Raw genomic sequence first — 16,861 nt, 5'->3', positions numbered from 1 at the left:
CTCCTCCTCCATTCGGGCCGCCTCACCTGCGGGCAGCGCGGCGCCGCCTCCGCTGGTATAGACGGCACCTGCGTCGCCCGGCTCACCGGTCTCCGCCCCTCGACCGCCGGCGCCAGGCCCGGGCGGCGCACCTGGACTCGGGGCTGCGGGAGCCGAGGCTCTTGGGGTGCGGCGTCTTCGCCACCGCCCGGGGAGGGTGCAGGTGGAGTGGGCGCGGCTGCGTGGAACCCGGCGCCGGCTGCCGCCGCCGCCGCCGCCGCCGCCGTCCCGGTCGCCGCCGGGTCCCGGGGACCGGGCTGTCCGCGCCCGCGCCAGGAGCCGCCGCCAGCCGGGCACCATGAACAGCAGCGGCGCCAACATCACCTACGCCAGTCGCAAGCGGCGGAAGCCGGTGCAGAAAACGTGAGTGTCTGGTGCGCGTCCTCGGCGCGGGGGTGGGCGCGCAGGTGCGGGAGGCCGCCCCACTCGCGCCCACATCCCCGCGGCCTGGGGATTAGGTCCCTTCCCCACGCCGTCCGTGGAATCGCGATTTGGAGGCCGGTCGAGAAACCTAGGCCTTGGGTTTTTCCGTGTTTAAAGATTGCATTTAAAAAATTGTGCCCCCCGTTCCCCAGTCTCCAGAGCACGCGCACCCTCGCACCCCCCCCCCCACCCATTTGTAGCACTGTTCACTGTGCTGTGGTCCTAATTTGTTGACAGCTCTGGTCTGCCCTGTGGGGCTGGTGGATTAGTTAACCTAAGCCCGTCTTGAAATCCCCTTTCACATTTAATAGCCTCCTCGGTTAGGTTAGAGGACGGTCACCATTCTCACTCCTGGTTGGGGGAGATGCTTTTAAGAGCTAAACACGTGCTGTCTGCAAGAAAGGGACTGAGTGCTTCTGAAGGTATTTTTTAGTCCGGTGCAGCTGGCTTTCTGTTGCCCTCTTATTTACTTATTTGGCAGTAATTTTGTAGCGCTCAGCGTGAACGCATCGGTAAAATGTATAGAGATGGTAGCAGTTTTGAGTGAGTGTAGTAGCCAGAATACAGTAGCGGATTTGTATTTTCAGTCACCTTTTGGGGGAGCTTTCTTATCACTTTGGAGGTGGTTTTAGGGTCTGTAAATGATTTGGAGCTGGAATTATTGAAACAGACGTTTTCATTCTTAGCATCTTTCTCTAATTCCCTTTTTCCTCTACTTCCAAGTTTAGTCAGTTCTGATAGATTACAAACTTAGATTTTTTGTTTGTTTGTTTTGGTGGGATATTTGTGTGAGATGGCAAATACTTTTTTTTTTTTTCAGAAAAAAGAAAAATCCGTGCTTGAGACAGATTTACTTTTGTGAATTGGCAGTATTCATGTGTTTATTCCTAATTATTATCCCTGAGTTATTTTACTTCACATTTTTCAAACTTGCATAAACAATTTTCAGAACACATTAAACAGTTACCCAGAACAAATCAGAAGTGTGTATTTGGCTTAAAACTTAATTTAGGTCACTAATCCAAACCAGAAAAATAACAGTTTAAGATTAATATTTAAGACCAGTTTAAAAGTTTCATTATTCTGGAGTTTTAATTTCCTTTTAGAATTTCAGTGATTATAGGTCTTCAGATCTAGACTTGGCATTAACAGAGGATATTCATCTATAAATAGACTGATTAAAATTTGGAAGACTTATCCTGCAGTGTGGCCGACATTAGGAATACTGCCGAGTCAGCAGTTTTTGTCTTGGCAGTTCTGTTGACATTGGTTTACAATACTTGCGTTTTATAGAGTGGGTTCTTATATAAAAATGTATTTGTCTAATTTGACTTTGTCCTTAGTGGTTATTTAAAATTGAGAGACGTCACAAACACTTCTATGTATTTATTAATACAATAGTATACGTGGCACTATATATAATAGAGATATCATAGGTTTTATGTATATGGTCAGATAACCTGAAGACGTCCCTGATGGATTTTTAAGTTACTGCATTTCAGTCAGTGTGTTACAGAAAGACCTAGATGACTTTAATAGAATGTTTTAATTTTTATTCATCATAAAGTTTAACATTTTTGGCTTCTCGTTAATGTTTTATTAAAGATTTTTCCTTTAAACATAGTACTGTACATTTTCTTTTATTTATGTAAGATGTACCTTTTATTATTTTAGCATTTTAATATACTTTCTAAGATGTTAGTATATTTGTATTTAATAATCTTCTCTAATACAATACAACTAAAGCGTTTCCACATTCACCCTTATTTTATTTAGTTAGTATAAATGTTTATCAGATCTTTATTGAGCATCATGCGTTGCTTTTAATCATATAAGTGCCTTAAAATGTCACTGCTCCATAAGAAAAGCCTAGTGCTGGCATTTACAGAATCACATGAAATTGTTTATAAATTGTTTTTACCAGAATGAAAAAATGGTTAACTTAAAATGCAGTTAATCAAAGTCCATTTTAAGAATGGGGCCATAAACCCAATATTAAGTTTAATGTGTTTTTTTAGTTAAATTACTAGTTTGTGGCTAATAGGCTCTATAATATGTTGGCACATTGTCAGAAAAATTCATCTTGTTTGAGCTGAAAATGTTATTGAGATCTATTTCACTTTGACCCCCGAAGTCAACCATTGTATCTTACTTAAAGAGAAATATGTTGTAGCATAATTATAGGACTGTTAATAAGATGGCCATTTAAATATACAATTCCATAAAATTTTGGAATCAAGTGGGTGACATAATTTTAACCTGAAGCTCTTCCAGTCAGTCTTCAATGGAATTTATTAAACGGGATAAACGCCCCCTAGTGGCAAAGTCCAACGTTGAAAATTATCTTAGTACGAAATATATTTTAAACGTGTTAAATTTCGTCCCACTAAAGTATCTTGTACATAGTAGACACTCAGTAAATGTTTCTTTTCTTTTCGGAGTAATGAAAGCTAGAAGATTAAAGGATATGAAGCAACCTTGCATCTGATCCATGTTCCTAAAGAAATTTTCAAAGATACCCTTAGGAATAGGTTCTACTGTTTCCTTACATGTTCCTTAAAATAACCCTGCTCAAAAAAAAAAAGAAAGAGAGAAAGAAAAAACAATTTGTTTTTACTTAAAGCCTTTTCTTGTTTTATTTTCTTTGGAGATGAAAGCCTTTTTGTACATTTCTTTAATTACTTTGCTGCATGAAGATAGGTGAAAAGCACACTATTGAATTAAATAGAGTCTGGGTTTTTTTTCCCCTAATGATAATAACTTTGGATGTATTTTTGTAGTTTTTAAGTTCTATTAATACATAAAAAGTTTTAGTGGTACTTCAATTTACCATATTTTTAGAAAATTAGTGCTGAATATTGGCAAATAATAGGTGTTGAGTAAATGAAATCTACACTTAAAAATGATATCAGCAGTGGTGGTGATCAAGCCAGCCATCATGAAGTGTCAGAGTTAGAAATAACTTCTCAGCCTTAGTTGACCCTTTTTACTTTGTTAACACACTAATAACATTAGTATAAAAGCAGTGTCTTCCTTGCTATGTTTGCTAAATTGCTATTCATTCTATTTAAACCTAATGAGCCTCACTTATACAATACCTACTTAGTTGAATAAAATTATGTTTTACTGAAAACGTTTGATATAAACGTACTATGATAAAATTTCCTAAATAGCTTCTAAAATAAAAATATAGGTATTTTTAGTTACATAATTGTTTCTCCACTGTTGTTTTTCTTTCAAATAAGCTTTGTTCAGATAGTTTATACATAGTGACTATAAAGGCTGTCACATATTGGACCTATGAAATAAGTAAGTGAAAGTGATTAGTTATTGGTAACATTTATAAAAATAAATGGTGTAAAGAGGAAACAGTGAACACTAGTTGAAAAAGCGCTAGTTCTAAACTAAAATTGAAAAAGCACTAGTTCTAAACTAAAAGATGAGGTCTAGTTTTCTCACTTGTGTAGGTCTGGGCAAGTGATTGACCAATAAGGCAGGCAGTCAACACCTACATTGCCACTCTCACAACTAAAATTAGCAGAAGAAGAGTATTTTATAAGCTGTAAAGACTTCTAACAGAAATATAGATTCTATTCTTAAATAATTTCAGCTTACATTATCACAGAGCAATCAATTCTCCTGTGAAACAATAAGAGGCAGTATATGATTGCATTCTCAATTGTGGGTAATGAAATGTGCTACTCCACTGGTGAGAAAACTTACACAGTACATGCTTATTGGTGCATATAATTTAGACACTTACTTAGAAATTAGTACCATGCAAATCTTTAACAACAGTACCTTTCTACTTCCACTCTTCTTTTAAAATTGATATTTTTGCATACTGGTTTTATATAACAAAAAACTACTGTTTGTTAGTACTTATTGTGACATAAGCATGCACAGTGCTTTACAGACATCATTTTATTTCATTTTTATAATAGTAGTATGAAAAGGTATTATTATTTCAGTTTTCCAGATAGGGACCTGAGGTTCAGATTCAAAATTGTTAGGTAGTAAATGAAAGGATGAGTTTCAATATCAGATTCCAGGTCTTTTGGCTCCAAAGCTTACGTTCAGTCCAACTTTGCAATGCTGTTCAGGTGAGTAAGTTCAGTGATGCGTATGGTACACCCATATACTAGGGATTTCCTTAACGCTCACTGTTTCTTCTCAGATAGTGTTCTGAAATAAATTATTTACCTTTGCCCATACATGATTTGTACTTGCTTGACTCCACACTTGCATTCATGCCCTTTCTTCTTAGAGTCTTTTCCTCCTATTTTCATTGATGTGGTAGCTACCTCCCCTCCTTTAAAACATTGTTTTCAGTGGCTGCATGGTACTCCCTTCTGTTAAAGTTCTGTAATTTATTTTGAGGCGGAAATTCTGTTATTTCCAATCTTTAAATATTTCAACTAGTACTTCAGAGAATACCCTTGAGATATGTGAATTTCTATGCAAATTTTTAGTTCATTCCTTAGGAAAAATTCCTGTAAGTGGAAATTTGGGTACAAATATATGATATACTTTTACGGTTGAGCCAAATATTATGCTCTGAAACATGCTGTCAAATTACTCTGCCAAAAATTTCCAATCCTATTGGTAGTCTGTAGGAGTGCCTATATCCTTGCATTTTTGCTTTAAAAATATTAATTGTCAACTTCATAAGCAAAAGAAAAAATGGGGTAGATAATTGAACTTCTATGTTGGGATTGTATGTGTGGAATAATAGTGAGTACGTTTGCAGATTTTTCTACTTGAGATGTCCTTTACATACTGATTTTCTTTGTCTTATGTTTTTTAGTTGTTTTTCAGTTTGCTCTTTTACCTTATTTTTAACGAAATAGTATTTTGAAAAGTATTCGTTTTAAATAACACATGCACATGAAAAAGTCAATAATGTGTATAATGTTATCTTAAGTTTAGCATACTAGGCATTATCTGTTGATGTTTCATTGTGATAGTTATGGTTATTAGTGCTATTTAATCTCTCCTCATCCTCCCAGTATAATTTTATCACAATTCTGGATTCAATTCACATGCAGTGTTTCCTTAACTGTAAGTATTGTTTATTGCTGAGTTAAGTAATATACTATGATTACGTTTTCCTTTCTGTTCTCCATTGTCATTGATTTCACTTTTTACCTAATTTTCATCTTCATATTATTTATATCTGGGTTTAGCTGTGTCTTAGGTTTATCCAAGACAGATTTTGTGTTTCTATCTCTGATTTCCTTGTTTGGCATGATCTTCCAGAGAGAAGGGTAGTTGCAGAAAGCCATGTACTCTGCCATCATGAAACTGGAAGCAATTTACCTATCTTTAAGACCTAATGTAGAAGCCACATTTCCATGAAACCTTCCCCCATTACTCTACCTGTACGTGAGCTCTTACCTTCCTGAACTCTCCAGCATCACTTTTATGGCATCTACATTATTGAGCAATACATTATGTTTGATTTTTGCCTTGTTATAGAATGTATCTCCTCCTAGTAAGAAAGACAAGCTCTGTAAAGATAGGTCTACCTTTTATTTGTCTTTATAGCAACCAGAGCTTCCTAGTACCATACACATAGTAGGTATTAGAGAATATTTACTAATTTAACAACTGGGCACCAGTTAAAATTTTTCATGTTTTAGTGATGTATTCTATGTGGGTTCCAAGGGAAATACAAAGAAAAAAGGTGTATATTTAAAAAAGAAGAGGAAAAAGGGAACATTCTTAATGATTTTTTTCCAGGATTTTGGAAGTAACAGTGATTTCTAGGGCATATTTCATGTTCCAGTTTTCATTGTTAAAGTCTTGTGCTCAAGATTATATGCTGTTTGTACCTCATCACCACTCCTTAAGCATAGCAAAAGAGGGAAAGGGAAGAACCCATCACAATTGTAGAGTGGCTGCAGGAGAGTGACTGAAGAATCCAGACTCCTTACAAGTAACTGCCAGCCAGAATTCTCAGAAGTTTTTGTAGACATTTTTTCCCTCACATAGGGAAGTAAAATATCCAGCTGTATTCAGAGTAACAGTGAAATTTGACTTAATTTGTGTCACAGATCCCCTCTCCAATATCACATTAAGTATATAATTTATGATGATAAACATTTAACATTTATATTCAGAGATAAATAAGTATGCACTGAAGCCATGGGGAGGAAATGAAGAATGAATGGGTTTAAGAGTTGGGCTTAATGGGGTGTACGTGGTATGGTAGAGAGATTTATCGAGAAATACTTCAATTTCCTAGCTGTTGGAATGAGAGTCATACCATAGTAGATGCAGAGAAGCCGGGCCCAACTTCTGAAAAATATGAATGTGAGGACATTCAGGTACAGGGGCTGGAAATAAACAAGTTATTGGTAAGTAGACTGAAGCAGTGAGAGTAGATTAAATCACCCACAGGAAAAAGCCGATAGAGCAAAAAACTCAGTACTGTGATAGGTAATCTTCGTTAGAAAATGCCACCTTAATCTCAGGATTACTGAAACTTTGTCTTTGCCTGTCATTTTGAGGTTTTATGGTAAATGTCATAAAAATATAAACATTTACAATTACAGTAATTTATGATTAAACTGGGTTGTTATGTTTTTCAACTTTGTTTCAAACCCTGAGCACAAGTGATGAGCCTACGAGACATTTTAGCCTGGGATATTAAAAAGGCATTAAAGAGAGCATGCAAGCTGGCACTGGACATGCTATTGGGCTTGTTACCGCCAGTACTTATGGCATGCAGGGCTTCTAAAACAGACGCATGGCATGCAGTCAGCTAAAGTCTTGCTTTCACAACAATTTTGATTTACAGGTTGGGACAAGATTTTTGAGGTTAAGGTTTAAAAAAATAATAAATTGCTCCTTTACCTGATCGACATCTACAGTCTATTTCAGGAGATGTCTGAATTCCAGATATCCCAAATCCAATCTTGCGGGGACACTTATTTACATTTCAGATGTAGCCTTTTATTTAAATAGATGGTTGGCAGTATGTCTTGGCATAGGTTTAAAAACAATACAAAAGTAAAAGTACCAGCATAACTCAAGTGTAATTGATGTAGAATTACTCTCTATTTTTAATTACTTGGTGCACTTTAATAGGTGTGGATAAGTATGAAGTATTCTCACAAAATCTGAATATTTCTCATAAAATCGGTGAAAAGGTGTCTCAAATCTATTACTTCAGCTTTAACAACAGTGGATTCGAAATGCCAAGTCCAGTGGGTACTTCTCAGCCCTGACTTTCCTTAATAACTTGGTGCATTTGACTTTGTTCTGTGACCTCCAAAATACTCTGCCCGGGTTCTTTTCCTATCTGCCTTATCATTCCTCCTCCATCCTCTTCGCCCGCGGCCCTTTCCTCAACATTATACCTAAATGTTGGCATCACTGAGGTCTGTCCTCAAGTCTCTTCTCTCTTCGTTTGGCATACCTTCCATTAGGAAATATAGTTGTGATCCTAAGCTACGAATCCCAGTCATTTGCAACCTTTCCTCACTCACCGTTTTTCTCTCCCTTACTTCCCATACCTAGGAAGTCAGCACGTCAGTTTAGTTGAGTGAACACTTGAGTCTGGCTATGTACCGAGCTTTGTGGTAGGTACAAAGTGCTGTGTTTAAAAATCTCAAGGCAGGGCTTACTTGTTATCATCCCACTATCACTCCCTGTGGTCAGGCTCCAATCATTTCCTTTCTGGACTCTTCTGATCAGCAGCCATTAATTGAGAGTCCACTCTGTGTCAAGTACTCTGCTGAGCACTGGAGATACAAAATGATTAAGTTGATATTGTAATAAGAGAACAAACAAGTATATGCAATATAGGTTGCATAACACTTAGGAAATTCAATCTCAAGCTAAATATTCCGTAATGTGCATAATAATACATTAGAGCTGTGGACAGTTTTGCACTGTGTATAGACATAGTCTCATCTAGTGCAGGGTTGACTACTGCAAAAAGCCAGCACAAGATAGGCAGCAATATCACATGGAGAAACACCTCTAAACCTCTTTATCCTACTGTTATTGTTATTTCTTTCTGTGTCCTAGCAGCGTGTCTTGCTTCAATGTTTGTGTTACTGTCTTCTCCCCAGTGTTCTATAATCGTTACTGGAAAGCTACCAAGAGTGCACGACTAGATTTTATTTTCAATTACGGGAAATGCTATCTGCACAGAATATTCCTTAATGGAATGGTGCTTGAGGCATTTACGTAAGATGCATAAAGTACAGTAGTCACCTGGGAGGAATCCAGTGGGAGTAGGTCAGGGAAGACTCTACAGTAAAGTGATCTAATTGAGCAGCGCTTTGAAGCTGGTTCACTCCTCAGTGTTCTGTGCTTGGCACGTGGTGGGTGGTCACTACTTACTGAAGGAAGGTGGCTCTAACTAGCTTCCCCTTCTCTCTCTTTACCCTGTGCTTCACAGATAGGCCCTCTCACGGTTCACCTTTCCTCAGTTACGCCGCCTCCTGAAATCCTGTTCACCTTTCAAGATGTAGCTCAGATACCACCTTTTCTATAAAAATCTTTTTTCAAGCAGTTGCTCACTGTACTCAGCTCGCGTCACACTTTTTGAGTATATAGGAGAAGAATGTTTTCCTGGACCACCCGGGACCACATAGGTGCAAATAAATATTTGTTTTAACAGGCGATTAGTCAGTAGACAATCATTCAGTGAGGTAGACATGCATTATAGGTAAAAGTTGAGATTCAGTTGATTAATTGGAGAGATGCAGTAATTAGGTGTGACTTGAATTTGATTATACACGTGACTAGGGAAAATAGAGAAATAGTCACCAATTTCTGTTAAGTATGTAGTTACACACATAGTCTAGAGAAAGTATCTACTGACTTATTTTGTATATATGCCACTTTACCAGTTTCTTACTCTTATTTATTGTAGAAATAACATGAACTGTAATAGAAAAAAATAGAAATAGACAAGTTCTGAAGAAATTACTGGGTAGGGACATTGAAAAAAGCCCGTTAAGTTTTCATATTACTTTCTATTATCTTTTTGCATAAACTATTACTTCTTCATGTTCATATAACACTGAAAACATGTTATCTAGAAATGTTTTGATTGAATCAAATTAACAGCATTATACTCAAGCCAATTTCCGCTTTTTCAGATGTAATTAATTTGGATTATCAAAAATGTCTTTGTCTTCTCAGTAAAACTGGAGGAAAAAAGTCTTTGTCGTAAGAATGCTCCGGCTAATTCTTTATTTTTCTGGCAAATGGAGGGGTACAGAGACATGATCTAAAAATTACTTTGTTTGGTTTTTTAATATCTTCTCTTTTCATATTTCAACATTAGGTGTCTGATGATCTGTAAATCCACTTTAATGAATTTCTGTTATGAAATCCTGGCTAAGGCTTTTGTGTGAAGTTCAGTTTCTCATTTCTGAACTCAAGTTATACTCCTAATCATATGTATCTTTTCTCTCAGATGAAAATCATGCTAAATGTTGGGATTTCATTGGATTTTCTAACTGAGACACAAACTATGATGGCTAATAATTAAGAAGGATTACTGACCAGTCATAAAAGCAAAATTTGCTGGCAATTGCTGGTAAACAGTTAACCTCTAATATTTGTCACAATCAACAAATATCAATAACTAAAGTCAAATTTTTTCTTGCCTTAATATTGGAGGACCCCATTAGATGGCTGGAGGACCCTGTGGAGATGCCACAATGGCTTTGAGAAGTTGTCACTGACAGGAAAGTGTTAAATATAGGAAGCTGAGGATGATGAAGAACAGCTTTTTATTTAGGGTCGCTCCTATTTATTTGCAACATAAATGATGCCAAGATGATTTTTGTGGAAGATAGCAAAGGAGGCATAATTTTCACATAACTTACTGCAGATTTCTTTCTTCTCCCTAACAATAGATGTGTCTGAAGGGGAAAAACTCCTAATAGAATTGTTAATTGGGAATCATGCACCACAAATGTATGAGGTATATAAGAGGTACTCAGCATTTTCCTGTGATGGGTTCATAAGTTTTTAATAAAACATTATGAAGGAGTTTACCCATTCCCTTGTTTTTCTTAATTAAGATATGAAGGGAGCATTTTGAAAGGATTTATGTAAACTTGGAAGTAGATTTTAGATGTTTGTTTTGTTAGAAAAATAGTTGAGGAGATGTTATAATGCGATCGAAATTTTTGCTTTATAGATTTTAATGCATTTTATGGAATTTTGTTTGTTTTTTAGTGTCAAGCCAGTCCCAGCTGAAGGAATCAAGTCGAATCCTTCAAAGCGGCATAGAGACCGACTTAATACGGAATTGGACCGTTTGGCCAGCCTGCTGCCTTTTCCACAAGATGTTATTAATAAGCTGGACAAACTTTCAGTTCTTAGGCTCAGTGTCAGTTATCTAAGAGCCAAGAGCTTCTTTGATGGTAAGACAGAAGGGTTTAATTTTTCTACAGTCGCTCACAAAATACTTACGTTGAATATGGCTGTTTCTGCTTCTGTGTTGAAAACTGCAAAAATTAGCCTTACGTGAAAAAGTTCTGTTTATTGCTGGATAGTAAAACTTAGGTAGCAAAGCCAAATTTTTAATATTTCTAAAATCAGTTTTCCAGATTGATTCATCAAACATATGCTGCCACTTAAATGATATGTGGTGTCGTTCTTTGAAAATCGTAACACTCATATTAAGGACACTTTCTGGTTCTTCTCCTTTCTACTCAATTTTTTAAGGTCTTTTTTTTAATGGAAAGAATAAAACACATATTAACTACTATGATATATTTTTGCTGGATTTCCTTCAATATGTTTCACAGATACATCATTTTATTTATCCTTTCAAAGTTATGTATACTTCTACTGCTTTATATTAACTATATGTTTGCTCCAGGAAAATGTAATTAAAAAATTGTTTTCCATTGGAAAGAGCATTTTGTCACTGGAGTCAGTAGAGTTGGATTTCAGTCTCCATTGTGCCACTGACACCTATTTGACTTTAACATGTTAGCATCAGTTTACTCTGCTTTAAGCTAGGGATTTGAACTAGGTGATGTTTGTTACACCTTAATTGCACAGTATATCATAGTCATAAATTATTTTAAATGGAAGTTTTTGTTTGAAAATAATGCTTCAGTGTGTCTTCTCATGTAAAATAATTCCTCGATTTCTCTTTTGGTCTGTTTATATGTCAGAAATAGATTTTTTAGGAACTGTTCCGTCTTTTAAATATACCATGTCATTTTACCCATAGTAGTGAAGAATTAATGATAAAATCTCAGTGACATGTCAGTGCTCTTAAACTTTAACGTGCTCATAAATCACATAGGGACCCTGATAAGATGAACATTCTTATTCAGTAGGTTTTGGTGTAGCCAGAGATTTTGCTTTTCTTACAAACTCTCAGATGCTGCTGATACTGCTGCCTTTGACATATTTACAGATACTTGAATTTGCGATTTGTGTGTAGAATATTGCAGAACAGTTACTTCCCTTTAGGTTTATGTTTAGATGGTTTGCTGTGTTTAGTCTGAGCATCTTTTTTATTTATTGGTTTATTTGCATGCTGTATGTTCTTCATTTTGGATTAAAAATTATATAGTTTTTTGTTTTAGGTGAGAAATTCTTTTATCATATTTAGAATTAAAATATTTGCATTATACAGTAAAAAGGATAGCAAAACACAAGATCATGTACGAGCTTAAGTATTCAAGTTTTTGAAGAGCGAAAAAGGAAAAGGAGAATAATGGACTACCACAAAGCTGTAGTACAGTAATAAACGCCTTCAGTGAGTGCAGACTAAAGCGATAAATGTACTCCTTGGGTTTCTGATTCTTGGTCAAAAACTGCTCGACTAAATGATTAATATAATCCAATTACGAAGTTGCTTGGCTTTTTGTTGCTCCTACCCTGAGAAAACCATAATTCAAAAAGAGTCATGTACCACAATGTTCATTGCAGCTCTATTTACAATAGCCGGGACGTGGAAGCAACCTAAGTGTCCATCGACAGATGAATGGATAAAGAAGATGTGGCACATATATACAATGGAATACTACTCAGCCATAAAAGAAACAAAATTGAGTTATTTGTAGTGGGGTGGATGGACCTAGAGTCTGTCATACAGAGTGGAGTAAGTCAGAAAGAGAACAACAAATACCGTATGCTAACACATATATATGGAATCTAAAAAAAAAAAAAAAAAGTTCTGAAGAACCTAGGGGCAGGACAGGAATAAAGACGCAGACGTAGAGAACGGACTTGACACAGGGAGGGGAAGGGTAAGCTGGGACGAAGTGAGAGAGTGGCATGGACGTATATACACTACCAAATGTAAAATAGATAGCTAGTGGGAAGCAGCCGCATAGCACAGGGAGATCAGCTCGGTGCTTTGTGACCACCTAGAGGGGTGGGATAGGGAAGGTGGGAGGGAGACACAAGAGGGAGGGGATATGGGGATATATGTATATGTATAGCTGATTCACTTTGTTATAAAGCAGAAACTAACACACCATTGTAAAGCAATTATACTCCAATAAAGATGTTAAAAAAGTATAGTTTAACCATTGTGATCTGGGCAGTATACACTGATTTGAGGATAATAATTTCAGGGAAGATTATATATTTAAGTGTTCATAGTAGACACTTATGTTTTCCCTGATCTATGTGAAAAGCCTTTGAATTTTCAGTCTTCATGTATACCAGACCCTTCATCTTCTAGGTGAGTCACGTGATGTTCAGTGGTGTGTGTGTGTGTGTGTGTGTGTGTGTGTGTGTGTGTGTGTGTGTGTGTGTGTGTATATGTATCAGCTGTATATTTATTTTGTGATCGAGCTAGAACTAGGTTTCCACATTCCCTCTGTTGTTTTTGCTGACCATATCTCAGTTACTTCTCTTTTCTGGGAACCATATATATAGCAAAATCCTGAGAACTTTTCCCTAGATCTGTGATTCTCAAAGTATAGACCCTAGAAGTCAGCATTAGTGTCACCTGGGCATTTGTTAGAAATACCAGATCTTGGGCCCTACCCTAGACCAATGGAATCATAAACTCTGGTGGTGTGGCAAGTTTGGGAGCCCCCGTTGTAGATTGTAACCCCGAGGTCAATCCCAGCTTCTTGGGATGCAGTCCTGATCTTCAGCACTTATTCACATGCTGTGCTGACTGTTTGACCTTATGATGGAGGGTTCCATGACACGTAAGATGTGGTCTCTGTCCTTAGAAGGTTTATAGTCGAGAAGCCAGGGAGGCACTATTCCTTGACTCTGGTCAAGATGTATTGACATGATCATTTTGCCTTTTTGTTTCCTGCTCCTCTATAATGAGAAATCAAATTATATGTTAAAAAGAGAAAAAAAATGTATGGGTTGTTCCCTGTTTAGAAGCAGTGGAGCAGAATTGAAGCTGCTTGGAGAATAGCCAGTGTGCCATTTCAGTATTAACATACTTACTGCTTTCTAGGCTGTCTCTATGTGTGTGAGTATGTGTATATGCTTACACACATGCATACACATACATATACATTATTATATGTATATTTAACGTAAAAAGCGGTCTCTCTCTCTCTCTCTCTCTCTATATATATATATATATATATATATAATTCATGATTAGATGTGTATCCTGTTCAATACCTTAAGTAAAAGCGATTCCCAAATCTACCTTATAAAGAATGTCATAGTGTAGCGGGGCTCATTGTGGAACTCTGACTTGTTAAAAAGTATTTTCTTGGCTTTTCATTAATAAGTTCATTTTTTATTCTGGCTCTGTATTCGACAGTAAGATCTTATTACCCTATTTGTGTCATTCCTTCATCAGTTATCTTTTTTTTTTTAAACATCTTTATTGGAGTATAATTGCTTTACAATGTTGTGTTAGTTACTGCTGTATAACAAAGTGAATCAGCTATATGTATACATATATCCCCATATCCCCTCCCTCTTGCGTCTCCCTCCCACCCTCCCTATCCCACCCCTCTAGGGGGACACAAAGCACTGAGCTGATCTCCCTGTGCTATGCAGCTGCTTCCCACTAGCTATCTGTTTTACATTTGGTAGTGTATATATGTCAGTGCTACTCTCTCACTTCGTCCCAGCTTACCCTTCCCCCTCCCCATGTCCTCAAGTCCATTCTCTACGTCTGCGTCCGTATTCCTGTCCTGCCCCTAGGTTCTTCAGAACCATTTTTTTTCTTTTTAGATTCCATATATATGTGTTAGCATATTGTATTTGTTTTTCTCTTTCTGACTTACTTCACTCTGTATGACAGACTCTAGGTCCACCTACCTCACTACAAATAACTCAGTTTCATTTCTTTTTATGGCTGAGTAATATTCCATTGTATATATGTGCCACATCTTCTTTATCCATTCATCTGTCGATGGACACTTAGGTTGCTTCCATGTCCCGGCTATTGTAAATAGGGCTGCAATGAACATTGTGGTACATGACTCTTTTTGAATTACGGTTTTCTCAGGGTATATGCCTAGTCGTGGGATTGCTGGGTCGTATCATCTCCAATTTTAGGTCCTTTGAATTACTGGTTTTTATACTTTCGTTTGCATCAGCATAACCTCGAAAGCCTGTTAAAATGCACATTCTAAGACATGCTCTTTTTATGCTGATTCTTTGTAGGTTTATGTAGAACCCAGGAATCTGTATTTTTTAAGCATTCTAGATAAGTCTGAGGCAGTGATTTAACCTGGTTTTGATTATATCCTGAATTATTAAAAAAATTTTTTTCTTTGCCTTTAGAAAGACAAATCCAAATGTACAAAGTTTTAGAAAGACTCTAAGTGTGATTACAGGGTAGTGTGTATATCTAAGCAGTTTTGTAGGGTTGTTCAGTACAGGAACAGAGTTTGATGGAAGGTGAGGGAAATAATGTGTGAAAAATCTCAAAGTCTTCCCCAGACCACCAGTTATCTAGGAAGACAATGCAATATTTTGAAAAAACACAGAGAATAAAATTTGCAAGTAATTCTTATGACCTGAACAAGTACTAAATGCAAACGAGGAGACTTGGAGCAGGCAGACAGTGATGAGGACTTATGTGTGCGGTTGAAACCACTCTCCCACTATTAGGGAAAGAGTAGAGCGAAGTGAAGGGAAGCTCTAAGTGAATAACAGGATGCAAACAGGGGGTGTGTGAATTCCTGCGGAAAGAACAATATAAACGAGTAATCATACAATCTTGTTAGAAAGGAAACTCAAGTTTTACTGTAACAATAGATATTTTTCCAAGAAAATACATCTATTTATTGTGAGTTTAAATAATCCAGCTTGGATGGGATCTTCTTAAACTTTGGAGCCATGACTATACTTCTAAGACTGTCCGAAAAGCAGCACTTAAGTTTCAAGTGCAACATTAATCTTTATCCATTTCTAATTAATCAAAACATTCTAAAATACAACTTTGAAGTACTTGAACAAGACGCAGTCATCATGGTAAAGTTAGAAGGTGTTTCTTTGACATAATTAAACTGAAATTATTTTTTAATACATTTTGTAATTCAAGATTGTGCTGTATTCTAAATAGTGTGCACTGTGCTGAATTCATGAAGAAGAGAAAGAGGGGAAAAAAGGCTTCTGCCCTCTAATAACTCAAGGTCGAGTATCTCAGAAACTGTGACAAATACTGTATGTGAAATCCTTTAAAAATGTGCACATTAAATATTTATAATGCAACATTTAGGGAGCATTTTCAAGGGAGGGAAAGGGATTAGAAGTTTCATTAGTTGTTAGTTTTGGTTTCAACTGAGGAACAGTGGGAACCTTTGAACGTTTAATCCTTGAAAATTCTTGAACTATATGTATCCTAGACAGTAAAGCTCAGAGAATTGTTTTTCAGTTTGTACACTCTTTATTTTACAGATGATGAAGCAATCATTATAAAATTTTCATTTTCATCATATGCTTTTTTTTTGGTGCACTTAAATATGCCATTTATTGCCTATTTTTCTCACTAGAATGGAGGGTCCTTGAGAATATTATCAATATGTTTACTGTTACACCTTAAACACTTAGGACAATGCCTGCCCCAGAGTGAGCACTCAATAATTATTTATTAACTTAATTGTATTAACATATCTGAAAAACAATGTGGAAATTCTAAATTATATATTTAGAAATATGGCTCTAGGGCTTAGTTTTTGGCATTAATATTTTGCTATTTCCAAATAAGCTTTCTGTTAAAAGCCAATTATAATTATTGGTTCTATCAGTTATATTCTTCTCTATTTCTAAATGTACAAATGCAAGGAATGTTTGTTTTAAGGAATCAGAGCAGTAAGAAACTTTGTACATGGTTTTTAATTAATTGATTGGCTGGATCATACAGTGAAACGTGTAGAAGTATTTAAGGATTCAGTCTTCTTTGAACTAACTGTATCACTGTGCCCTTTCTTGGTGCTTTCAGTACTGCCCCTTACGTTCT

General features: G+C 36.6%; 1 protein-coding gene across 1 annotated transcript in view; it reads left to right on the top strand.

Annotated features, from left to right (window-relative positions):
• The first annotated feature begins 271 nt into the window (after positions 1–271).
• AHR (aryl hydrocarbon receptor) overlaps positions 272–16,861 on the top strand; it is a 47,416-nt gene continuing 30,826 nt past the window's right edge. Inside the window, exons 1-2 of the mRNA XM_061197715.1 lie at positions 272–402; positions 10,672–10,859. Of these exons, the coding sequence (XP_061053698.1) occupies positions 338–402; positions 10,672–10,859 (253 nt within the window). The 5' untranslated portion in view covers positions 272–337. The remainder of the gene's footprint in view (positions 403–10,671; positions 10,860–16,861) is intronic.

Source organism: Eubalaena glacialis, chromosome 8 (assembly GCF_028564815.1).
Source record: "Eubalaena glacialis isolate mEubGla1 chromosome 8, mEubGla1.1.hap2.+ XY, whole genome shotgun sequence".
Lineage (NCBI taxonomy): Eukaryota > Metazoa > Chordata > Mammalia > Artiodactyla > Balaenidae > Eubalaena > Eubalaena glacialis.
Note: the sequence above shows the minus strand (reverse complement) of the source record. Positions and strands in the feature narration are given on the sequence as shown.